This window comes from Meleagris gallopavo, chromosome 1 (assembly GCF_905368555.1).
Source record: "Meleagris gallopavo chromosome 1, MGAL_WU_HG_1.1, whole genome shotgun sequence".
NCBI lineage: Eukaryota > Metazoa > Chordata > Aves > Galliformes > Phasianidae > Meleagris > Meleagris gallopavo.
The window spans coordinates 165,756,918-165,783,024 of record NC_139404.1 but is presented as its reverse complement, the minus strand read 5'-3'; the positions used below and the strand labels follow the sequence as shown (position 1 = coordinate 165,783,024).

Sequence of the window (26,107 nt, the reverse complement as noted above, 5' to 3'; positions counted from 1 at the left end):
CCAGAGCTTTACTCCTTGGAAACTGAATCGTTCCTCTGTTCTTAACACAAGAAGAATCTTTTTACCTGCATAGTCTTAGTCTATTAGAAAATGGCTTTAGCCATGAGATCCATTGCTGAGCAGCATTGATGGCTGTTAATTTAGCTTCTCGAGAGCAACTTGACATGCTGAAAGCCTGCTAACCTGAAGCACTCTGGAGCTTATTCTATCTAGAGTCCAACTGACATCAGCTATCCCACTGAGAATAATTTCTTGTGACATTTTCAAGATACTCAGCAGAAGTTGTATTATATATGTATCTCTGCCAACTACAACCTGCTGGGCTATTGAGGAATATTGTAGGGAAGATCTTGCCTTTGGTAAAGTAGTCCTCCCTTTGTGAGTCACCTGGAACTGAGAAATTCATCTGTAAGATCTGGAGGTTTGTTTAAAGTTACTGACACTATAAGGACATTTAAAAGCATAAATTACTTAAGTGAATTTTTTTGAAAATGCATTTTTATGCTGACTCCTGCTCTTCTGTTTGGAGTCTCTGAAATCTTGTAAGTAGAAGGGAGCTGGGAATTAAGTGCAATGCGTATTTCCTGTGAAAAGACACTTGCAAGTTGCTTAGATGCTGATAAGGTAAAACAGCTGCTGCTGAGCTCAAAGGCTTGAAGCATTTATGTGTCCATGTTGGATTTGCATGTGGTAACACATTTTGAGGAAATCTCTTCACTGTTGTGTAAATGGTATTTATTTAAGCTAAGGGATTTGCAAGATGAGAGAAACTTAGTGTATATTTTTTCTTACTTTATAAAGTAAAAGATTCCTCTGCCTGTAGCATTCATGTTTGTTCAACTTTTAAGTAGATACACGTATGAGTTTCCAGGATACAAGTCTGAACTGTTTGAAGATCAGTGCTTTGTAATAAGAAATAGAACATGTTTCCAGCAGACAGAGGATAGAGAATGCACAATTTAATATAATCCCTCGAGTTTAAGTACGGTCTAGTAATTTAACTTTTGTAACCCTTTCTTGCAGATCTGCTTCTCCATCTGGCCAGCGTCATTCTCCCATATCCTCTAGACACCACTCTTCTTCATCACAGTCAGGTTCCTCTGTTCAAAGACATTCTCCTTCCCCACACCGCAAAAGAACTCCTTCTCCCTCCTATCAAAGGACAGCTTCTCCGCCTGCAAGGCGATCATCTTCCCCCTACCCCCCACGTTCTTCCTCTTCTCCTCAGAGGAAGCGAAGCCCTTCAAGGCACCGATCCCCTGGAAGAGAAAAGGGAAGGCACGATCGAGACCGAACTTCACAGTCTCATGACAGGCGCCACGAAAGGCGGGATGGTATGAATAAAAATAGAACTCGAGGACAGTTTTTATTTGTTTGCAGATTGCATTTTGTACCTTGGTTTTCAGTTTGTGGCATTGTCTTTATCCCAGTGGCCAAGGTGGTGAAGAAAATAATCAGAAATCTGTATTATTCTTTCTCTGCTGATGGTGCTTGTTTTGGGGACAGTGCAATGGCTTTGCTCTGTCGGCACTACTTGGGTAGGCTCAGCTGATGCAAGAGATCCTGTAGGCATCTGTTCAGGTGTTTCTTGTGTGAAGCAGTAATGTGACAGTAGGTAAGCGACCTTACACTTTTAAGAAGCATTAACTGGAGCACCCCACCTATGATGAGAGCTTGAGGGAGTTGGGATTGTTTAGTCTGGGGAAGAGAAGGCTGTGGGGAGACCTCACTGCTATTTGCCAGTACTTGAAAGGAGCTTGTAAGCAGGAAGAGGATTGACTTTTTCGTGCAAGTAGATAGTGATAGGACAAGGTGGAATGAATTTGAACTGAAAAAGGAGAGATACAGGTTACATGTTAGGCAGAAATTCTTCACTCAGAGGATGCTGGAACAGGCTGCCCAGAGAAGCTGTGAGTGCCGTATCTGTCATGGGGTTATCTCTAGATCTGTCTATGCCTTCTCCCTGAAGGCATTCAAGGCCAGGCTTGATGGGTTCCTGAGCAGTCTGATCAAGTGGTTGGTGACCCTGTACATGGCATGGGGGTTGGAACTAGATGATCTTTGAGGTCCCTTACAACCGAAGCCATTCTGTGATTCTGTGCTACTGAATCAGCTGGGTGGCAGGAGGATATTTGTACCTATTATTGCTCATTTCTGTGAGGTACTTAAATGCTAATTCAGTCATCACTGATAGATTTATCTGAAGTCTTTTTCATTAAGTGAGTTACGTACAAAAAAAAAGAATCCTTCCTTCTGGAAGTCTGTAAAGTTGGTTGAGCAATTTGTAGTGGACAAACATGCCATTTCTCTCAAGAGACCAATTACAAAGGTTGCATTTGTCAGCTTTTTTTTAGACCTACTAAAAACTCACTTTTCTGAACAATAGCACTGTAAATAATTAAAAAAAAAAAAAGATTTTAGCAGAGCATTGAGGTCTTAAAAGCAGGTGGTCTAGTTGTAGCACAGATTTCCTGAAAGCATGTGTGTGTGGAATAGAAAAGAACTATGTTTGGAAGAAAAATGATAACTGTCTTTAAATTGTTGAAGTGTACTTTCTTTCTAATGTCTTAGAAATTTATTTGTACTATACTTGCTCTCTTCTGAATTGCTAAATATTTGTAAAGTACAAATTCAAATTCACAAAAAGATCTTTAGAGCTTACTGAGTATTTAGATGGATACACAGCATCACGTTATCCTTTTCCCATATTAATTCTAATTTACTGTGAGTATGTCAAAGTTTACTTCTATGATACTGATTTAATGTTGTCTTCTAAATTGTTGCTTGCTTTGATTAAGCAGGGTATATAACACTTTTTAAAATATTTTACAGAAACTAGAGGGAAAAGGGAAAAAGAAAGAGAAACAAGAGATGATCGTGATTATGACCAGGAGCAGAGTACCTCCAGGGATCATAGAGACGATAGAGAATCTCGTGATGGAAGAGATCGGAGGGACACAAGAGATAACAGAGATCGGAGGGAGACGAGGGAATCCAGAGACACTCGAGACTCTAGAGATACAAGAGATTATAGCAGAGATAACAAAGATAGTCGTGATCAAAGAGACTCACGTTCCACGCGAGATTCTCACGACTACAGAGACAGAGAAAGTCGGGATGCCCATAAAAAGGATGACCAGTATCAGGAGGACTCACGCAGCTATGGAAGGTCCCATGGCAGAGAGGAGAGCTCTCGTGCTGAAACGAGGAATGACTCCAGAAGTGATTCCAGAAATGAGAGCAGAAGCGATCGGACTGGCAGAAGTCGAGGCAGAGGTCCGGAATTATCTGACAAAGGTATTACATGATTTAAAATACTAACAAACATCTTTATCATTGGAGATTGAATCTTGACATCTGTATTACCTTGTTTGATAAGACATACGGGAACTGCCTAATAGTTCATCCTTTTGAGTTATGTTCAGTTGTGTTGTTATTAAATTAGAATGATTGATTAAAATTATAGCCCTTCTGCTTTCTTCATTTGTTAAAAAAGAGACGTGACACTGGTATCCTGCCATATTGGTTTAAAACAAACTCGAATCCATGCAACCATCTCGATGATTCTGTTGCCCAACCCTGGGTTTTCCCATGGGCCACAAGCAACGAGAGGCTGATGTGTAGTAGATTAGTAGGGAACAGCACGTCTCCAAGTACTGGACAGCAATTTTATTTTCTCAAAAGCAGCTGTGTAGACCATACTTCGTCCCCATCCCCATTTCTTGTTTGATAAAGAGGAAAAAAGGGGGGAATTTTAAACTTTGACAGTATTTTTTAAAGTTTGATGCACTGTGTTGAAGAGTTTGATGAAACGTTGATACTATAGTTAGTGTACAACATGAATGGATTTCCTTGTGTGTGAGAACTCATATTTTATATTGTTACATCACTATTAGGAAGTCGGGGGACTAGAGGATCCCAGGTTGATGGTCACAGCAGTAGTGGAAACTACCATGACAGTTGGGAATCAAGGAGTAGCTACCCTGATCGGGATCGCTACGATAGTCGAGACCAAGCAAGGGATTCCTCCTTTGAAAGAAGGCATGGTGAACGGGACAGGAGGGACAACAGAGAAAGAGGTATTTTAATGCATATATTACACACACATAGATATGTATTACACACATACGGTGTATGTATGAAGGTGGATATCCTTTATTTCCACCTCCTCCCACTACTAATTCATAAATAACTATGCACTAATGTTAATCTTGTACTTCAAGTTAAATTCATCAATAGGGGTAACCTGTACAGATGGTACAGATACCAGTTATCATGGAAAAAAGATGCAGGATCGTTCTTTTAGACAGAGAATGAAAGATGTCACACTTTTTCACCTGAAAGTATACTCTGTTGTCTCTGAGTAACTCAGTAACAAGTTCCACTCTGGAGAATATTTGTATTGCTTACCAATTAAAGGAAGAGAAGTCAAGCAAATTAAAATGGTATGGAAATGAAAGGAGGAGCTGTGAAGAACAAATATAAAACTACAGTGATTTTTTTCCTCTCTCAGTAAGAGTGTTTTATAAAGGACAGTGTTTTCTAGGTGTTCACCTTCAGTTTTTCAAAGGGATGTTTTGTATGCTACTTTGTGGAATGTTTTTTGGCCTGCTGAAATATGTCTGTTACTGCTTGTTCTTGTTAAAGTTACTGCCCTAGATTCTCTTGTGTCTTCAAGGCAGAATTTCAGCAAACCTGTTCTCTAGGTTTCCTTTCTCATGTTAGCTGAAAAATGCTGCAGTCTGAATGTGTCCTGGGAGGTCAGCTCTTGCAGACTAGCTTTCACATCATCCATTTCCGAATACTCACTGAATAACTTAATTTGTAATTTCCCTATCATACTGAGTTTTTCATTAAAAACAAACAAAAAGAAACAGCAACTTAGAAGTAAAGACAAGTTCTACAGCAAAATATGTTTCGTGAAGGAAAGATGCTTTGAATGGACTATTTTTTCCTTTTGGGGAAAAAAATAGCTAAAGAGCTTAAATGGAGATAAAATTTGTCATTTTTGTCCTTAAAAGTTTAGATCATTTTTTTAATTTCAAATCCAATTCAGAGATACAAGTCAATACATAGTTTCCATGATTAGACCACTGTCTTAAAATTTGTCATTCGGAGGAGTATCAGGGTAGATTCTTGTTGGTGCTTAGTTCTGTGATATATAAAGAAACATTTCAGTGTGATTTTAAAATGCAAACCTGCGTATTTGATCTCTCTTTATTCAACTGAAGTACTAGGTTGGTATACCCAACCACTGTTGGAGTGGTGTTTCAAATAATAAGGTTATTTACGAAGTGCTGGTGTTCCATGTTCAAATGTCTAATACACTTGCAGGTATCTTGAGTAGTGTAAATGTTTTGTGTCGATGTTTTGTCACAAAACCTGACATAGTAAATACTACAGAACTTTTGTCTAAAACTTAGTACTAGATATGCCCAATATATCATATTATATAGTTACAGACACTGTTTGAAGAATATGAAACCTATCGCGGAACCAATTGCATGAACTGATGATTTAAGATCTGTAAAAACAAGTATTAACATACATGGCAGAAATGTCATTCAAATTTACTTTTAATTTTACTTGGTAACAAGGGAGCATTAAATCATTGTTAATTCACTCTGAGATTAAAATTGATTAAACCAATGGAAATGTGCATGTTTTATTGACTTAAGTCCTGTCCAGACTCTGGCTGCTTGTCCCTGGTGGACATTGTCTCAATTTACAGGGAAGTATACTCAAAGTGATGGACTTCTCTCTGTTGCCGCAGTTTGTGTTTGTTGTATAATGCTTTGGGTATGTATAGTGCAATAAGTTTTATTGATCTTTCACTGTTGAAATACCTCTAACATCAGCACAAAAATTGTTACAAAGTCATCAAAATTTACTGAAATATTCAAATGAAATATATTAAAAAGTAATAAAGTGAGCTAAACTTTAGCTGTAGATCTCCAGTGAGCAAATACCCCTAGATAATCAAGCTTCACTATTCTTCTGGATCAGTTATTTTATGTATGCAGTTTTCTTGATAACCCTGATTCACTGTCTGAACATTGAAAAACTCAGCTTCTATGAAGATACATGAAAACGTAGAGCAGGTATGCATTCTGTATTTCATCATCATCTCTCCTTTTCAGTTGGATTTCGTTCTGCATTTCTGTGTAGGGATGTCTTCTGGGAGGAGATAGGCGATATATAGGAGATATATAGTAAAACTTGAAGCAAAGTAAATGCAGTGAGTTCTTGTAAACCTGTGATGCTTGGTTTTGGGAGGTAACATTTTCTTAAAGAAGTTCTAATACTTCATTTTCATGAGTATGTTATTCTGAGCTTTCCAAGATCTTATACAAGATTTTGAATGATTCAATCATGCGGTAATAGTGGCTAGACTGAGTTATATAATTACCTATTTAGCCCTTTCAGAAACATCTGATAGAAAATGAAATTTTCCTAGTGACTTTTTTCTAACGTAAGGAAAGCTCCCTCCTGAAATACTGATTAAAAAAAAAAAAATCAAAACTAGTACTGCTTTTTGTATCCCTCTCACCCCAAGAGAATACTCAGGTTTCTACAGGGAATCACTTCTCTTAATGCAAACCAGTATCTGCATTGTCAAAACAAAAACTCTCAGTATTTTATTAGTATAGTGGAAGTAATGTATATGTCATCCATGTAACACTTGGTAACCAAAGCTTCCCTCTTTTCACAGATCAGAGAGCAAGCTCACCAGTACGACATCAAGGACGAAGTGATGACCTTGAGCGGGATGAAAGGCGAGATGAACGAAGGGTAGATCGAAGTGATGATAGGAGAGATGAAAGGGCCCGGGAGAGAGAGCGAGAAAGGGAGAGGGACCGAGAGAGGGAGAGAGAAAGAGACCGGGAACGAGAGAGAGAGAAGGAAAGGGAGTTGGAACGAGATCGTGCTCGGGAACGAGAGAGGGAGCGAGAGCGGGACAAAGAGAGGGATCGCGAGCGTGATCGGGACCGGGACCATGACAGAGAAAGGGAACGAGAGAGGGAGAGAGAGAAGGAGAGAGAGCGAGAGAGGGAGGAACGAGAAAGGGAGAGAGAGCGTGAAAGAGATCGCGAGCGGGAACGAGAAAGGGAGCGAGGTCGAGACAGGGATAAAGAAAGAGAGCGCCAGAGAGACTGGGATGACAAAGACAAAGGAAGAGAAGACCGCAGGGATAAGAGAGAAGATATTCGAGAAGAAAGAAGCTCAAGAGATATCCATGAAGAAAGGAAATCCAAGTAAGCAGATCTGAATGTTATTTTAATTAAAAGAAAAAATGTCTTTTACTGTTGATGACAGTCAGTTAGTAAGCAGGGCAGTATCATAAGGAAGGAGGGGATGCCGTCTTTACGCAGAAGTGCAGTCTAGAGCCATGCCTTCCCTGCATCTATGTGTCATGTGCCAGTGGCTACAAAATGAGTGTGCTGTGTTGGTGTAGTTAATATGGTGCTTTCCTAGTGCAAAATCATGGAACAGCTCGGGGTTTGACAACTGAATCAGAACATACCATTTCCTCTTCTAAGTATGCCTGTGTGGCCTTGGTTTTATAGTGCAGGCATTAGAAGCTTAGTGCAGACTGTGGTACCTTTTGAATTTTCATGAGTCAGATAGCTGCTGTGTAGGTCAGAGTTCATGACTTTATTCATTAAGTTTCTGTTCAACGTACGTTACCCTTTGCACTGTTGACTTTTCAGCACCAGAAGGCTACGCAGTGAAGGCATGAACAGTACCCAAGTAAATGTGTGATGTTTCTATTTTTTAAGTAAATGCCACTGATTCTCTTTTTTTTTTTTTTTTTCCAGCTAGTACAATAAAATTCTCATTGTGACATCAATAGTGAGCAATGCAGTGTTGTCCTGAGTTGCAGCTTTGCTTGGAAATAATAATAGGTTTTGTGTGACAGAATTGTGGAGCTCTTTAAATAATCTAGCTTTCCTCCATCCCTCTGTGGGGAAAAGCGAACGTTTACATTAGAGCTTAGCTGCCAGCTGAGGTCAGCCCATTGCAAGGATCATTGCCACAGGAAAAACAGTGGTTTTAATATTCTTTCATACCTTCTTGTTAAAAAAAAAAGTTGTTTGAAGTATTAAGAGTTTTAGTTTATTGTTTACTTTACATGTTTATGAAAGGAAAGAATACTTCAGGTTTTAAAATAACTTAGCTACAAAACTTTCTGGCATCCTTGCTCATGTTATCTTGTATGAGGTGTATTATGTTTGCGGGGCTTATGCTTCAGAGATTGGATCGATGATAAACTCAATTATTGAATGTTTTCTTTAAAGAACCCTCAAGGAATTTGACTACAAATATTTGCTCTGCAGGAAGCGTCACAGAAATGAAAGCAGTCCAAGCCCTCGTCAGTCACCCAAACGTCGCCGTGAGCACTCTCCTGACAGTGATGCTTACAACAGTGGAGATGATAAAAGTAAGTAGGAGTAGGCTGTCTGCTGCAGCACCAGGCTTAGCCTTTGCCTATGGAAAATAACTTGCAGTCTTAAACAGAAAAAAAGCCACAAAGAAGACTTTTGTAAGTCTCCTCTTCCCCTTCCATGTCTGTTAAGATGCATGCTTACCAAAACAAAAGTAGTCTGTTGCTGCTGCAGCAGGTTAAAATAAAACAACAGGAAAACAAAATATGTAACTGAAATGATGGATTATTTGTTTTGATTGATACCTTTTAGCATGCAGAAGATACCACATATTCACCTGTTCTCCTTTCTAAATGATACAAGTACGTTCATTTTACCGTTTTGTAGATGAAAAGCACAGACTTCTGAGCCAGGTTGTGCGACCACAGGAATCCCGGTCACTGAGTCCCTCTCACATTACAGAAGAGAGACAGAGCCGCTGGAAAGAAGAAGAACGAAAATCAGACAGAAAGGAAAGTTCCCGGCGTTACGAAGAACCGGAGTTTAAAGAGAGAATTTCTTCATCAGATAAGCAGAGAGAGCAACCAGATTCTTCAGAAGGCTCCAGGTCCAGAGTTCAGGAGAGTCTTGGACGCCGTCCCTCTGAAGAAAGAGATGCTTCTGATAGAATGCACGATGACAGCAAGAAGAAGTCTAAAATACAGAAAAAGGCCACAAAGAAGAAGAAAGATGATGACAGTGGGGTGGAAAGGTACACTAATGAATCAATGACTGAGGAAAGCCAGGTCTTTTCTCCCAAGAAAGGTCAAAAAAAGAAAAATGTGGAGAAAAAGCGAAAGAGGTCCAAGGGTGATTCTGAGGTTTCTGATGAAGAAATTGTTCCACATCATAAAAAGAAGAAAGGCCCGAGAACCCCTCCTGTCACAAAAGAGGAATTGGTTGAAGCACCACCTGAGAAAGCTGTGGCAGAAGTCCCCCAGAAAAGAGAAGAGACAACATTTAGTGACTGGTCCGATGAAGATGTCCCAGAACGTGGTGACATTGTCGTTCCAGAAAGAAGCACCGAGGAATCCCATAGAAAAAGTCACAGAATGAGAGTAGAAAAGGTGGAAGCCCCACATGTTACTATAGACGATGGACCACATCGTAAACCTGTGGATCAGAAGCGCAGCAGCAGTCTTGGTAGCAATCGGAGCCATGCCTCAAGCAGACTTCGATCCCCTTCCAATGAGTCAGCTCATCGCAGTGGTGATGACCAGACTGGACGCAAGAGGATCCTGCACAGTACCTCTAGGGACAGGGACAGAGAGAAGAAAAGCTTAGAAATCACTGGGGAACGAAAGTCCAGAATTGATCAGTTGAAAAGAGGGGAGCCCAGTCGCAGCACATCTTCAGGTAAGAATATATTTTTTAGTGAGTCTGGACTGCCATTCTCTGCGGAAGTGCGAAGATACAAATCCCAAATTGTTCTTGTATGGCTATATATTCTCTTAATTTGTAATCAGTATGAAGAGAGAGGGAAGTTCTCTCATAGAGTAAATCAAGATTCCTGGAAGTGTTAGACCATATTTGAAAAGTTGATTCTCAGTGGGTTTTATTACCACTGTGTTCATATCAAAGCATTCAGTCAGATTTGGCAGCTCGTGCTGTCTGGAGGATAAAGTAATTTTTAGGACAGATGAAACTGAAAGGGAGAATCCTTCTGCTAACAGAGCAGTGAACTGGTTTTATCGAAATAGTGTTTTTAAATGAATTATGAACATTCAGTTTCATGTGGAAATTCTGAGATCTATGCAAAATGTTCCTTCATTCTGGGAGAGGGATCCATTTGGTTCTGAGGAGCTGTTTCTGCTGAGGTAAATCTCTCATGATTCTTCATAGAGATACTTTTAGTGCATATGGATATCATCTTTATTGCAGATCCAAGGAATCGTGATTTATTTTATTTCTGTAGTTCCTATAAAGAAATGACTGAAAAATTTCTGTAAAATATAGACAACGTCAATAGAAAAATATCTTCCTAAATCAGTTTTGACTCTTATAATGGTTTTTGCCAGAACTTCTCTCTGAATTTATCATTTTCTAGCCAAGACATCCTTAGCTTTTAAAAAAAATGTGTTTTGAAAATAATTTTGAGATGATTCCTACTTTTTTTCCTATTCTTGCTTAGATTTCTGAGTAAATTACGTACTTCTGTTTTGCTTCTGTAGTAGCAGAAAGTAGCCACCAAAAATCTTTTTTTTTGGGACTTGGAGACATATCATTAATTTGCAGATGATACTTTTCAGAAGTCAGTTTTCATACCAGACTCCTTAAAATAGTTTGGTGTAGCAAAATGGTTTCATGAGCTGCCGTCATGCCTGTATTTAAATATTTTATCCAGATCGTCAAGATTCAAGAAGCCACAGTTCAAGAAGAAGTTCTCCTGAATCAGATCGTCAGGTCCACTCCAGATCTGGGTCCTTTGACAGCAGGGAAAGGCTTCAGGAGCGAGATCGACATGACCATGATCGAGAGCGAGACAGAGACAGGAGAGAGGGAAGACAGAGAGACTGGGATCGAGACCGAGACATTGACAAAGACTGGCCAAGGAGCAGGGAACGAGAGAGACTCCGAGAACGTGAGAGAGAGAGGGAAAAGAGAAGGGAGCTGGACAGAGAGAGAGACAGACAGCTGCCTGATACTGCTGAAAGAGAGAGGGACAGAACTCTTGACATTTCCTCTCAAAAAGAATCAACAAAGCACGGTGAAACAAAACTGGACAGAGATCATGAAAAAGAATTTGACGGTGTTTGTCGAGATTCTGCAGCTTCAGAGAAGGAAAGACCAGACAAAGATTTAGGATCGTTACAAGGTTTTGAAGATGGAAATGAGGCTGAAAAGGTAGAGAGTCTAGAAGGTGAGATGTTCTGGGATAGCACCTTGACTGTCAGATATTTTATTCTTTCCTTTTTAGCACAATGCTGAACTGAGTGACATTAGAAAGCTTTGTTAATGAAAGGGATATTGGCTCCAGCTTTTCTATCTGTAGGCATAATAGGATGAGGGAGAATTCTAATGAGCATTTCCTTAGTGTTAATTATGTGAATATTAGTCTTGTTTTTTTCTAAAGAAATATTGAGTCAAAGAAGCACAAATGATATGAGATATAATTTTGCCAAGGTGTAATATTTCTGCATAACCAGTTTGCTGAAGAATAATGCCAAAAATTTAATTGCTTTGGTACACTATTCTAAGATCTATTTGTTAATTTGGAATTGACAGGTAATGAGTGAAAAAAAATGAGTGTTGACTTGCAACTGTTATTTGGGATTTTTTTTCTGCATAGTCCAATTATTGTCTGATTAGTAGGTTAAATGTATTTATGGCTTGGCAGAATGGTCCAAAAATGTCGTTGCTGAATTATTCTTACTAAATGCAGTTTCAGTTTGCTATCCCTAATGGTACTGGGGAAAACATTAGTAATGTAAAGAAAAAACAGTTTCTTTAGCAGGAGAGAGAGTTTGGAAATAGAACTAACCAGTATAAACATATAAAAGAAGCAAGAATCTAAGTGCTGAGAAAGTGATGTAAATTATCATAGAATCATAGAATGACTTAAGTTGGAAGGAACTTCAAAGATCATCTGGCTCCAGTACCCCTGCTGCAGGCAAGGTTGTCAGCCACTAACTCAAGCACTAGATCAAACTGCCAAGAGTCACATCCAACCTGGCCTTGAACACCTCCAGGGATGGGGCACTACAACTTATTTGGGAAGCCTTCATTAGGACCATCTTTTGATGGTCTCACTAATGACCAGCCTCTGCCTGGATGTAGAGCCATTGACAACAACTCTCTGGCTGCAACCATCCAACCAGTTCTTTATCCACTGCGTAGTCCAGCCTTCAAATCCATCCCTCTCCAAATTAGAGATCAGGATGTAGTGCTGGACCATGTCAAAGGCCCTGCACAAGTCCAGGTGGACAGTTGCCTCTTCTTTATCCACTGATGCTGTCAGTCCGTTGTAAAAGGGCACCAGATTGGTCAGACATGATCTGCTCTTCATGAAGCCCAGTTGTAAGAAATGAAATCTTTTAGAGATTACCATATTTTTATTTTAAAGAAGATAGAAAACTAACTGAATACAATTTCCGGATCTGATGATATGGAATTTATTTGAATGAATTTAATCTAATCTATTTTCTAGGAAAATATTTGAGGATATAGTTACTTAATTATGGTGGTGTGTTGAACCTTAATGTGTTTGCTGCAGGAGTAGGTTTAAATGATGCCCAGGATGGTATATGCTTCCTCCAAAGCACTACCAGGTGGTCTGAATAGTTAATTTACACTCTTCTAGCATGTATTTTACTTGTTTTGCTGGTTTTTAGGTTAGCAAGGTGCCATTTCCTTTAGCATTTACAAAGGAAAGAAAAACAAAAAAAAGAAAGATTGCAGCTTAACAGAAGCAGTTTCCATTCTGGATAAGGAAAATGGAAGATAGAACAATCATCCACACGGAAGGACCTTATAAATTCTGTCTATTTTACACTGCACAACTGGCAAGTACCTTGGCAGAGAACTCTTAAAGCCTGAATTTTGAACAATTGGATTTTTGAATGCTTCGGTCAGATCTCTCAGGCTTGGAAATGAGACGAGTACCTTCAGATGTGCCTTTCATGATTTGCAGAATGCGATATTTGAGTGTCTTGTGTTTTCTGGCTTTAAGGAACTTGTTTATGTATGTATCACAGGTGATTATATAGACACATAGAGATGTATGGTTCTGTTTGTATGTGCATACTATATGAGTGCAACAACTGAAGAAATTTGTCACAGCTTTCTTTGAGCTCTTGTAGTTTCCACTAAGAATCGAAAACTCTAAGAATAATTGCTCACATCAGACTGTCTCACACCCTCTTGTATTTTGGAGTTTTGTTACTTATTTGTCTTGAAAAGCTTTTGTGCTCAGTATGTGAGTTAGCATTCATGTGGAAAATCATCTGGAAGAATTTGTGTTGGTACTAATGTAGATTTATGTTAGTAACTGCATACTAGATAATCAACATATATTTCTTCTGAGTATGGCCTTCTGTATGTAATTTAACTATTATTGCACAAAACAAATTGACCAAGATGTAACAAATTCAAACTGCTGTATTGTACATAGGAGAAATAACTTTTCTACCTCCATGAGTGAATACCTATATTCGTCTTGAATATATTCATCCCATGGAACTTACAAGCTAGTTTAGCAAACTTCTTTTTCTTCAACCTGCTTAAAGCATGTTTGGAAAACAAGAATGACTCCCTTAAAACTACAATATGTATCTGTCTCTGTAGGAGGAGAAGATGAAGCAAAGATTGATGATGTACAGTCACTGGCATCTGGTGCTGGAGAATACGAACCAATCAGTGATGATGAACTGGATGAAATTCTGGCAGGTGATGCAGAAAAGAGGGAGGATCAACAGGAAGATGAGAAGATGCCTGGTAAAAGTATAGCAAAACCTCTTTGTGATTATTTGAAAATAAAGTCTAGATCAGTTTGCATGTAGTGCTACTTTGTTCTTTCCAGATAGTATTGCAGATAGTATTCCAGATAGTATTCTGAATTCAGAATGCTGTCTGTGTGCTTCTCAGCATTCCTCATTTGTACTGTAGTGGTCAGGTAAGCCTATGAAGCATAGAGTACTGAAAGCTATGTTTTGAAGTAATATTTGTTATGTTCTGTATAACTAGAAGGATAAGGTTTAGTTTTATAAATGTGTTTTTATTTGTCCCACTTGGTATTGATTGTTACTTGGAACTGATACTTTTAGGAACAGATTTTATCATTGCTAGAATGCTTCTCAGATGCACTGGGAAACATGGAGTCTTCTACTTGTCATAGTTTCAGTTATATGATCAGCATTCATATGTTCTGTAATAACTTTACACCCATAGTTCTATGGTTCTTCATTATCTAATACATCTCTCTTTTCAGAAGAACAGCATCCAGGGTTGAGTTACTAGCTTTTTAAGCATGAAATTTGGATCTATCATAGCACGTTAGTGGTACTGTCACTGCTGTGAATGCATGAGTGATGCATCCGTATCTGCTGGCTAAGCAGAGTCCGAGCAGCCTTTCACAAAGTTGTTAGGATCAAAATGAAGGAGAATTTTAGGAGTGTTGATTTTAATCCAATAAGGTTTATGTTCTTTAAGGAATTGTATGCACCTTATTCTCACCAATCTAAGTGAGTTTGAGTGCTCTTATTTGAGGTGCCTAAGGAACTCTCTTTGGTGACAGCTCAAGAACAATGTTCATCTGATAGATACTGCTCTGAGGAGATGGATGTATGCAGCCTGTGAAATTAATCAGCTGTGGTAAGGGATGATGACGTGATTACTCATTCTCTGTCAATGTTTTTGCAGATCCTGTGGATGTTATAGATGTTGATTGGTCCAGTCTCATGCCAAAGCAGCCAAAAGAACCAAGAGAGGCTGGGGCTGCACTCTTAAAGTTCACGCCAGGTGCTGTTATGTTGAGAGTTGGCATTTCCAAGCGATTGGCTGGACCAGAACTCTTCACCAAAATTAAAGAGACATGCCAGAAAGCATTAGAGAAACCTAAAGGTAATTGTTGCTCAAGGGATTAAACTGTCTTTTTTGTTCTTAATAACAGTGTTTAATGAAATGGGTACTAGTTCATTCTTTCGTGTTTTCAGGCCATAACAAGTCTATACTGAGCACTGTGTAAGTATTTCAGGAATCTAAGACAGCTGTCTATCAGTCAGATTAGTGTCTTAATTCCAGCAGTTGTGTAAGCATTCTGTGATGCTTTTTATTGCAGTTTTGCTTTTCTCTGGATTAAAAAGCAATCTTAGGTCTTATGCCTAGGAATTTCCATAACTGATGTAACACACTCTTTATCTTCCTGAGCTTGCAAACAGTCTGATTTAGTAAGAGTAGGAACAATGTCATTTTCTCTGTAAGCTTTAATTTTGCTTTATACTTCAACAGCTCTTATCAGACATTCTTTGCAACAAGAACCGCAGTGCAGAATTCACCTGGTTGTTTAAAATATTACCTGAAACCACCTCAGCAGTCCTTGCATGCATCTCTAGAAATAAAATTCAGGAGAACGGTGATAGTAGCTGTCTCTCTAGCACTTCCTCTGTGTTGTTTTGAGTGTATTCAGATGCAGGAGACTTTACTCCAGAGAGAAAGAGAGGTTGAAGTGTCTCCATTACTTTCCCTTTGATGTGTGCAGTCCTCTGCTCATCAAAGTTACCACATGTGAAATGTGCTTTCGAGCATATGCATTTTCTCCTGCTAGGATTCTCAGCCAAACACCACATATTTTGCTATACAGAGAAGATTGCATTGGACTATTAAAGGTAGAACATAGTATCTTCAGTATCTTCCAATTTATTGTATAAGGCTTATAAATAAATATACTGCAGTCCAGACATGTATTCTTTCTGTCTTTGCCAACATTTCAAAGAAAAAAAGGTACCACAGAATATATGTGTTAGGAGCCATCTGAAAAAACAACTTTGCTGTGTTCTAGCTGCACTTCTTTTTTTTCTGTAGTAAAGAACTAATGTTGGCTCTTTGAGTATTATTAGCAGATACTTTAGGTAGGCATGAAGTGGGGTTCACTGGTATTTGTTGACTGCCATGGATTAATGAAGTACTCTTCATAGCCATATTTCACTCTTACATAGCCACTGAAATCCTGTGTTGACGTTTGCTTTGCAGAGAAGTGAAACTTTACCCACCTTCTGATAATACTAGCAGGAAGCACCTTTCTTCTCACCTTTCTGACCATGAATGCTGTAGCCTCTTCTGTCTCAGAGCTGTCACTTAATTTTTAGGTTTCTCTGCAGTGCTGTACCAGTACTGCTTTCCAGTGCTGAAGCTACATACAAGTACACCATCATTTAACCTATAACTGGTTGATGAAAGATTTGTTCCTTTTTATTCTACAAATCACAGTACTAGCTTTGTACTTTTTAGAATGTATAATTACCAACAGAATAAGGTAGTTGTTAAATCTCCTTCAAGATTGTTTTTAACTCCAGTAAATTTATATTATTGTGTATTACCATTCCAAAATACCATGTATTTGTTAATTTTTGTAGATGCAGAAAACCTCTTTGAACATGAACTGGGAGCCTTGAACATGGCTGCACTCCTACGAAAAGAGGAGAGAGCAGGTCTTCTCAGCAATCTGGGTCCTTGCTGTAAAGCTCTGTGCTTTAGAAGGGATTCTGCAATTCGTAAGCAGCTCATGAAGAATGAAAAGGCAAGTGATTTGTTTACAGAGCTTGGTTAAAATGTGGAAGTAGATAGTACTGTTTCTCTAGGGAGGGAGTTTTTCTAGTAACTGTTTGTTGTTCTGGAGCAGACTTAGTCCTTTAAATAATAGATCAGAATTTTATTGAAAAGTTACAGGGTGTTTACATTTTAGTAATGCCACAAGATTAATTTAAGTTGAGGACTTAAATTGTTTCATATTTTGACATTTAAATTCTGAAGAGACACTTTCTGCATTTGGAGAGTGAGTATTGAAACTAATTGGTTAAAATACAGTTTCAAAGGCAGTCACTGAATTATTTTCCTGCTTGAGAGTCCATGTTCTTTTATATGAATTATTAGATTCTGTTCTTCCAAACTAAAAGGACCTAGATAACTTTTAAAAGAAATACTCATCCATTTCTGACCCTGTGGTAGGTTTTATGATCTTGCATGCTAGTAGAAAAATCTGTAGTTCTCCAAATATTTCTTGTGAATATGTATGATTAAACTTGTAGAGTTTAGTTGAGAGTGCTTCAGGTTAGTTTCTCAGTGTGCATGTTAAAAACAACTATTTTCTATTTTTATTTTTTTTCTCAATTTCAACAGGGTGCAACAAAACAAACTTACACAAATGCTGCAGCAATGGACAGTGACTTGTTAAGGTTGAGTCTACGGTTATTCAAACGCAAGACTGTGTGCCAAGTTCCTGGGCAGGAAAAGACAGAGGATAGTAAAATTCCACAACCAGCTATCCAGCAGGAAGTGTGTGTGTCTTAAGCAAATGGCAACAGTGGCTCTTTCTAGTTGATACCCCACTACCAGTGTTGGTATTGATGTTTTAGAACTGGTTGGTTGGAAAGCATCTGTAGAAGATGGAAGAAAAGACTCCATTTGTATGCAGAATTCATAATTTTGGATGTGAATAAATGTGGTAAAAAAGAAAGACTTCTGTGTGAAGTTCTCTGCAAGTTTTGTAGTGTGCCTCTTACACTAACAAAAACCTGTTTTATGGTGCATCAGGTGTAATAATGTGAAGATGTCTGGTTTTAGCAGTTTATAACACTGCCTGATAATAAACTGAAGAAAACTGTATGTGTATCTTTTCCTTATTATGAATGGGTTTTTCTACCACCACCCCATACCCTTCATGCATGTCTGGAATTTCTGAAGTGACTTGCTGACTGGATGTCTCCCTACTTCTACTTTCCAAATGCCTTTCCTTATTCCAGCAGTCTGGTGTGGAACTGGATTTGGACAAAGCTAGTCAAGTTACTTAAGAAGAAAAACCTTCCAGAGAGCAATTTCACAAAGGTGTTTTCAGTGGTTGGCTGGTTGAAGTTTGTTATCCTTTTTTCTGCTTGGAACCAGCACACTAATACGGGCTGTTGACTGCACAGTTCAGTGTGGTTGGCTTACCTTGCATCTGTCTTGTGCTTAATGACAGTTGTGTTGGCTTCAAGCAGAGGCCTGAATATGAATTCCAGTTCAAACTCACTTTTCATTAATGCAAAGTTTTCTGACTTATAGTGCTTTCCTACTATTCCCTGTACATAAGCCTTCAGTGAAATGTTACTATTCTATGTTCAAATAATTATTATTAAAGAAAATGTGAGGATTTAATTTATATTTTTATAAGTGCCCACACACTGGTGTGTATGTGCTTGTATCAAATACAAAAGACGTGAGCTGTTTCTACCATTTGTTTGATTCTTATTAAACAGTGATGTAGGCAAAACTGAATCTTGCTAAGTTTTTCACTTGCTGTAAACCTTTAAGGATTTGGCTATTATTTTTTTAATGTTACAGTAGATGTTACATATTCTTAAAAAATATTTATGTTCTTAAACATACTAGTAGCTTAAACCGAGCAAGAGTTAACAAAGCTATTCAGTATTTAAATGCATTCTCACCTATTTTATAGCTGCATTAAGGCTGCCTTTAAGCTGGAAGTATTAGATCATTGCTTCCAATTACATTAAGGCCTGTTTTAATCTCCTTCTCTAAAAGACATAAAAATGTTTGATTGCAAGAAACGGCCTTGTCTAAGACTGCAGTATACAAACTAGATTCACTATTTGGTATTTAATTATGTTGTGCTTGCTTTAAACACTTTTCCTGTAAAACTGTCAAGGTGGATGTATGCATCCAGTTCTCTCTTAGCTTGATTTTATGTGGAAGGAGAGTAGATGGAAGGCTTGTAGTCCAGATTACCTTTTGCAGGGCTGTAGCAGTGGTTTGCAGGAGTCTGTAACTTGGAGCAATGTGAGGAGAGGGATGCACGTGTGTCCTCGCCTTCTCCAGCTCTAGGTCTGAAGCTGCAGAGAAGCCTCTTTGCTACTCACTTTCTCCTAAGCTGTGACAGCAATTCCAGAGTGGTCCTTATACTCGAGTAAAAATGGCAGCCCTTCCTGCCAAGCTGGTGCTGTGCTTCGTTGAGCAGTGAATTAGCTCTGAGCATCCCTGAGTTGCAGTCTGGAGCGAGGAGAAGCAGAAGAACAAGCTGCTGAGGGAGCTGGTGGGATGGGGCAGGCTGTCAAAGGGGAAGCACCGTGCCCACATCTTGCAACTGTGCCTCAGGGCACAAACAGGGCTTTGTCCTCTGCTCTGTGGTTCTGTCAATGTTTGTTATCTCAATTTGTAGGCTATTTTCAGCTGATGGAGTGAGATGCAGGTTTTGACAGTGGGCCATCTGTATCATGTAAAGACAGTGCTGGAGTTTAGAGAGCTTTATTAAATTAAAGGTTGGTTTGAAATGTCTTTATCCAGTTGTGGTCTCCCCTCTGCACTGTAGGGACATCCAGCAGGGAGCAGGAGGGCTGGAGCTGCCACTGGAGCACTTGCTGCCAACTTACAGTGTTGAGCAATTTTCTATTCTGCATCGGCAGTCTGGGTGTTTTCAAAGGAGATTTGTACAGAAGGAATGGTTTTTATTGATATCACCGTAAAGCAAAGGGGAAGCCCAAGGAAATGGCTTCAATGCTCAGTCTTGGTACGTGCATGCCATACATGCTGGGTGGATGGGGGAAGAGCGGTAGATGTAGTCTACCTTGATTTTAGAAAGGCATTTGATGCTGTCTCCCACGACATCCTTATAACAAAGCTGAGGAAGCGTGGGATAGATGAGTGGACAGTGAGGCGGGTTGAGAACTGGCTGACTGGCAGAGCGCAGAGGGTCGTCATTGGTGGTGCAGAGTCTGGCTGGAGACCTGTAACCAGTGGTGTCCCCCAGGGGTCTGTGCTGGGTCCGATCTTGTTCAACATCTTCATCAATGACCTTGATGAGGGGATAGTGGCCACCCTCAGCAAGTTTGCCGATGATACAAAGTTGGGAGGATTGGCTGACACGCCTGAAGGCTGTGCTGCCATTCAGCGAGACCTGGACAGGCTGGAGAGCTGGGCAGTAAGAAACCGGATGAGGTTCAACAAAAGCAAGTGTAGGGTCTTACACCTAGGGAGGAATAATTGCATGCACCGATACAGGCTGGGGGATGAGCTGCTGGAGAGGAGCTCTGCAGAGAGGGACCTGGGCGTCCTGGTGGACGACAGGTTGGCCATGAGCCAGCAGTGTGCCCTCGTGGCCAAAAAGGCCAATGGCATTCTGGGGTGCATTAAAAAGAGCGTGTCCAGCAGGTGGAGGGAGGTGATCCTCCCCCTCTACTCTGCCCTGGTAAGGCCTCATCTGGAGTACTGTGTCCAGTTCTGGGCTCCCCAGTACAAATAAGACAGGGATCTCTTGCAAAGAGTCCAGCGGAGGGCCACAAAGATGGTGAAGGGCCTGGAGCATCTCCCCTATGAAGAAAGGCTAAGTGAACTGGGTCTGTTTAGCCTTGAGAAAAGAAGACTGAGAGGGGACCTGATCCAGGTTTATAAATATCTGAGGTGTGGCGGCCATAGCGGTGAGGCCAGTCTCTTTTCAGTGGTACGTGGAGACAGGACAAGGGGAAACGGACATAAGCTGCAGCACAGGAAGTTTCGCACGAATGTGCGTAAGAACTTCTTCACGGTGAGGGTGACGGAGCACTGGAACAGGCTGCCCAGGGGGGTTGTGGAGTCTCCTTCTCTGGAGATATTCAAGTCTCGCCTGGATGCCTACCTGTGTGACCTGGTGTAGGGAACCTGCTTTGGCAGGGGGGTTGGTCTCGATGATCTCTAGAGATCCCTTCCAACCCCTACAATTCTGTGATTCAATTCTGTGATTTTGTGAGCAATGGGGAATAGGACTTTTTTTGGATGCGCTGTCAGGAGGCAGTTTGAGAGTGACAAAGATGTTAATGTAATAATACCAAAAAAGGACCAAGCTGAGCCTTAAAACCAATAGGAAAGCAATGCAGCTGAGTGTCAAGCTGCAAGGGATTTCTTAAGCCGGACAGGCCTCTGGCAGAATTTGGACATTTGCCTCCATCAAAATTGTTAAAGGAATCCAAACTGAAATGCGAGAGGAGTGTTAAAATGGCATTCAGAAAGCAAGAAGCTAATGTGTTGGGTTTTTTTTAGAAGAAGGCAGGCTTGTGAAAGAAAGATCATTTAATTGCTTCTGTCCTATCAGTAGGCAACTGAAGAAGAAGAATATGTGTATTTGAGAGAAGTTTTATTTATTGATACCAGCTTTCACTGTCAGCGACCACAGAATAGCTTTTTCCGTAGTAATGAAGTTATTATTTTGAAAGACTGAAGTGCTGGAAGATACTCTACAGCAACCTGCTGAAGCACGACGCAGTGTGCTGCCAGATCTTCAGTGTGTGTTCATGTGTGAAAGGGTTGCTTAGGTGGCAAGTGTGCAGCTCATGAACAAGAGGAATTGTTGGGATTCTGAAGGCATTGGATGTGGCTTTCAGGAAAACTTATAGGTTGGTTTTGTTTAATTTACTTTATGATTGGATTTGCTGTTAGAAGGCATTTGTATGCTCCAGATCAGTGTTCTCAGCAGAGAAACTGTAAAATGCTTTGAGTTGGAAGGGACCTTTAAAGGTCATCTGGTCCAACCCTCCTGCAATGAACAGGGACACTTACAGCTCCATCAGGTGCTCAGAGCCCCGTCCAGCCTGACCTTGGGTGTCTCCAGGGATGGAGCATCCAACACATCAAAAAAGAATGGTTTGAATACTGTATGTAGTCCCTGTGACTATAAATGTCCTGTCCTGCCCTGTTCATCTGTGCTTTCAGTTCAAAGGCACAGAGATCCCTGAAAGTGAAGAGAAGCATGGAGTAGGATTTCTGTCTTCTGGGGCACCGTGGTCTGGGTGTCCCTTGAGCAGGAGTTGGACCGGATGGAGCCAGAGGTGCCTTGCAGGCTCAGGCAAGCTATGGTTCTATGAAAAGAACTGGGCAAGCGAGAAGTGGGGAGAAAAACCTGAAGAATGTCAGCAAAAGACCAGGGGAGCCTAAGCTGCCCATATGTACCTTAAAGATGGATGCTTCCTGTGTGCTCACGGAAGAGCTTTGGGAATATCTCATATAAGGTTACTTGAAAAACTTCAGCTGTAGTGAGCGAAGAATAAAGAAATGATGTAATTTAAAAAAAGATAAGTGGGAAACAGAAAGTGAATCAGCGGAGTAAAAGATCAAGTCTCAGTACAACCTGCTCCCAGTGGGTGGCTTCCCAGTACATGTGCAGTTTTGAGAAGGAGCTGACTAAGAGGGAGGAAGGGAAAGTTAGCCGAAGTTGAAACCTGAAAATGCCACAAGGAGCTCCAGGCTGTGCATTGATTTGACTCTTCTCAAGTCCCTCTGCTGGTCAACATCAAGTTGTGCAAACTGATGCCGCAGAAGGGGGAGATGTTTTACCCAACTTCCAGGTCTTACATCTGCCAGAGGGAAACCTGCAGTTCACAGAAGACCTCAAACTGGTATTAAAAAAGGCGTGCATAAAGCCAGACGTAGAAGAATACAGAGGAAAAAGTGTTGTAGACTAAGGTAAAATGGGCTGTATGGATAAGTTCAAGAAAGCTTAGTGCAAAACAGGTGAGAAATTGGAAGATTTCATTCCGAGGTTATTGAAATTCTTGGGACTTGAGAAGGGAGAGAAGTAATAGCAGGTAATGGTTAAAATATATGAAACAGTGGGCCAGAATGGAAAAGACTTTTTTCCTGCTCTGCATGGCAGCGGTGTGCATTCACTGAATTTAAAGGCTGGCAGATGAGCAATGAAACAGAAATCCTTTTCCTTGCAGTACCTCATCAGGCTTCAAGCTCAGGGCTGTGGGACAGTGCAGAAACTTTGCAAGGCTTCAGAAGAACTGACCATGCTGTGCTCACACAGGGCTGTTCCCAGTGCAAACTGAAAACCCCGTGCAGCAGCATATGGGATGGCTGTGTGTACATATCCGATGGCTGCTGATTGTCCCTTTCAGCTGTCTGGTGAGGACCACTATTAGAGGCACATAAATCGACAGCCAGCGTGCCCAGCTGCAGCACATCTCCTGCTTAATCTGAATGTGCTGGTTTTGAGGGGTGTTATTTGCTCCATGCAAAAGGCCTTCTTGCCAACTCACCAAAACCATGCTGCCTGTGTAACAGATGCACTGTTAAATTCACACTTAGCAGTGCTTGTTCTGCCCTCCACTTCCCCCAAAGCACGGTGCCCTTCTTGGCATGTCTCATCTGATGCATGAGCTGTCAAAACATAAATGGGCAACTGTGGCTTCTCCGCTGTCTGCTCTGGAACGATAGTGTAATCTGTTAGCTCTGCTCATTCCTTTAATTTACATTTTTATTGCTACAATCTAACCCTCTATTTCTTTCTTTTTTTTTTTTTTTTTTTTTGGCTCACAGATTACGAAGGCGGCCTCATCCATTCATCAGTGGCCCCAAAGTGTGTGTGGTGTGTGATGCGTGCTTCGATCCTGTTGTTTGATCTTGTTCATACCATGTTCACAACTGCACATTAAAGATGGGAAGCGGTCAACACCACCTGATGACATCCTAACATAAATCATGGCTTCCTCCGACCCAGGTAAGAGTGTAGAATCCTATGTGTTTCACTTTCCTGGAGCTCAGCCCCAGTGGCATCACCGCAGCCATGGAAACATTGCAGCAGCATTGCACAGCCTCAAGGTTTGCTCATAGGGAACGATGGAGCTGGGTCCTACTTCATCACCTTCACAGCACAATTTGATTCTATTCATCCACCACAGTAGCATTAAAAGGTCTGATTTTACATCAGATTGGTGGAGCCTGTAATAAAATCTGCTGTATAGGTAATGAATAAGGTGAGAGGATGGAGAAATTTGGAAGTGGAGAGGGTTTTTTTTCCATCTGGCAACAGGCATATATCAGTTCCAACCTCAGCTCAGCCGTGCACTTCTGGATAGAAAGGAACAACCGCAGTTATGGATGGGAGATTCAGCTCCAATTTTCACCCATCTAAACCAATGTGAAGTGTGAAGAGAATGACATGATTAAATTGATATACTCCCAAAGTGATAAATTCAGTATCTGGAAAGATGTTTCCCTTCCCTGCTTGCTTCTGAACCGTAGAAATTGGTTTTCAGCTCTTCGGCAGAGAATAGCAGAGGAGGATTTACCAGGTGTTGGTTTTGGGGTTTTGAATATTTTGTTTCTCTAAAAGCACTTAAACGTTGTCTTGCTTATTTGTGTATTAAAAAAGGAACAGCAGGATCTCCCTTAGGTACTGGCCCTGCTGGCTACTGACACACCTTCCTGTGGTTTTGCCATAGTTTGTAGTGGCTGATTGATCTGTCTGGCTATAGAAAGGAACACTAAGTACGTAGACACCTGCCCAAGGCTCTCCTGATGGATGTGGATCTGGGCAGCCTTGTCTGGTGGTTGGTGACCCTGCACATAGCAGTGGGGTTGAAAACTAGATGATCACTGTGGTCCTTTTCAACCCAGGCCTCCATTCTATGATTCTATGATTCTGTGCACACGGTAGAAATGTGCCCAGAGCTGGGTACCTCCATGGAGCTGGCGGACTTGATGTAAACTCATGAGGTCTGCAGCACTGAATGAGATATTTGACCTCAAGACATTGCAGTGCACTTTACCATGATACATTCTGGCACTGTGTCCCATAGAGGGTGGAGAAGAAATCGATGTAAACCTGAACTAAATTGAATTGCTGGGTTGTTTTCCCCTCTCCTTTCTGCAAGGCTCAAGTAGCTTTGTGATTCATCACGCACTACTGATCAAGAGCTGGGGAAGATTTTCCAGACTTAAGAAAATTAAATTGTATGTAGGTTTTGACCTGGTCAAATAGTGGGCAGAGCAGTGTGTGGCCAGCTCATGATGTATGAGCTGTTCCCCAACCCACCCTGTCCCTTAGAGAGAGGGCTCATGGAATTGTCAACCCTGTCTATGATAGGGAGTTGGGACAGGATGCGCTTTCAGGTCCCTTCCAACACAAGCCATTCTGTGATTCTATGTCACTGGGAAGCTGTTTCAAGTAAACACATTAGGAAAAGCCAACAGAAGTCTTAGATAACTATTATAAGTACATTTTGAAGAATATTTTAAAGGCCATTGTAAAGATAGTTTCCTTAAACGTGGATTTCTTTCTGTTGCCCCAAAGCCCTGCTGGTTAAATGGCTGCCTTCTGCGGGTGGCTCTTTATGAACAGTGCTCCTGCTACAAATCCTGAAGTACAATTTACATCAGCAATAAAGCCTTTAACAATTGCTGAAGGGAAAAACCAGCTCACTCAAACGTACCCCATCTCAGGCCTACCCTTAGGAAGTTAACTAGCAAACATGTTATTAACCACTGATGAGGAGCTGCTTGGAAGAGATTATTGCTTAATTAATCTTTGTACTGAGCTAATAAGAGTGTTAAATGGGCTTCTCTGTTGCACTGGTTTGTTAATACAGATTGCGAGTTCCCTCAGGGGGAAATCTGAGACCCGTATGACATTAAACTTAGCCATCCAACAAAGAAGATATTTTTGGCATTAAAAATAACAAAGCCAAGCATCTTCATTTATAATGTCACAAGATTCAGTGGCTGTGAGTCTGTGAGAGAACGTACGTGTGCTTATGAATTACCACACTCCTTTCTCTCCTGGTAAGGAAGCTCCATCAAAAGTCTGATTTAGATTCAGCCCTTTTCATCACTGTTCTGTTGCAGCATAAATTAAAGCTGTCACACATCTGCAGTAAGCAGGCATCAGGAGCTGAGGCAAACGAGTGCCGTCTGCTTATCCGAAAGAGACAGACAAGATCAAAAGTCTCTTCATATTAATGAGTCAAATAAACCTTTTGCTTGGTACAACCTGAAGCTATGGTAAAAGGCAGTGAACAGATTGCCTCAGTGTGACATGGCATTTTTAGTAGGGAGAGCTCGGAATTTAGCCATAAGATAGGGTATCCATAGTTAATACAAAACCTTTGTTTTGAAAGGCATTATAATTCCTGTACGAGGGATATGGGAAATTATCTGCTGTTTTCAACTGCCTGCTTTCTTATGCATTACATCTTTCAGGAAAAGAGAAAGATTCCATTAAA

The 26,107-nt window shown here is 40.5% G+C and overlaps 1 protein-coding gene across 3 annotated transcripts in view; it reads left to right on the top strand.

Moving 5' to 3' along the window:
* Positions 1–17,742, top strand: part of ZC3H13 (zinc finger CCCH-type containing 13) — a 45,346-nt gene extending 27,604 nt beyond the window's left edge. For 2 of the 3 annotated variants that reach the window (XM_085215828.1, XM_085215829.1), the window contains exons 10-20: positions 1,024–1,334; positions 2,833–3,297; positions 3,897–4,079; positions 6,713–7,256; positions 8,340–8,443; positions 8,775–9,782; positions 10,771–11,286; positions 13,710–13,865; positions 14,784–14,984; positions 16,496–16,659; positions 17,259–17,742. In XM_085215828.1, coding sequence (XP_085071954.1) covers positions 1,024–1,334; positions 2,833–3,297; positions 3,897–4,079; positions 6,713–7,256; positions 8,340–8,443; positions 8,775–9,782; positions 10,771–11,286; positions 13,710–13,865; positions 14,784–14,984; positions 16,496–16,659; positions 17,259–17,429 — 3,823 coding nt within the window. In that variant the 3' untranslated portion in view covers positions 17,430–17,742. The remainder of the gene's footprint in view (positions 1–1,023; positions 1,335–2,832; positions 3,298–3,896; positions 4,080–6,712; positions 7,257–8,339; positions 8,444–8,774; positions 9,783–10,770; positions 11,287–13,709; positions 13,866–14,783; positions 14,985–16,495; positions 16,660–17,258) is intronic. The other variant, XM_085215831.1, reaches the window with a different exon arrangement.
* Positions 17,743–26,107: the final 8,365 nt, after the last annotated feature.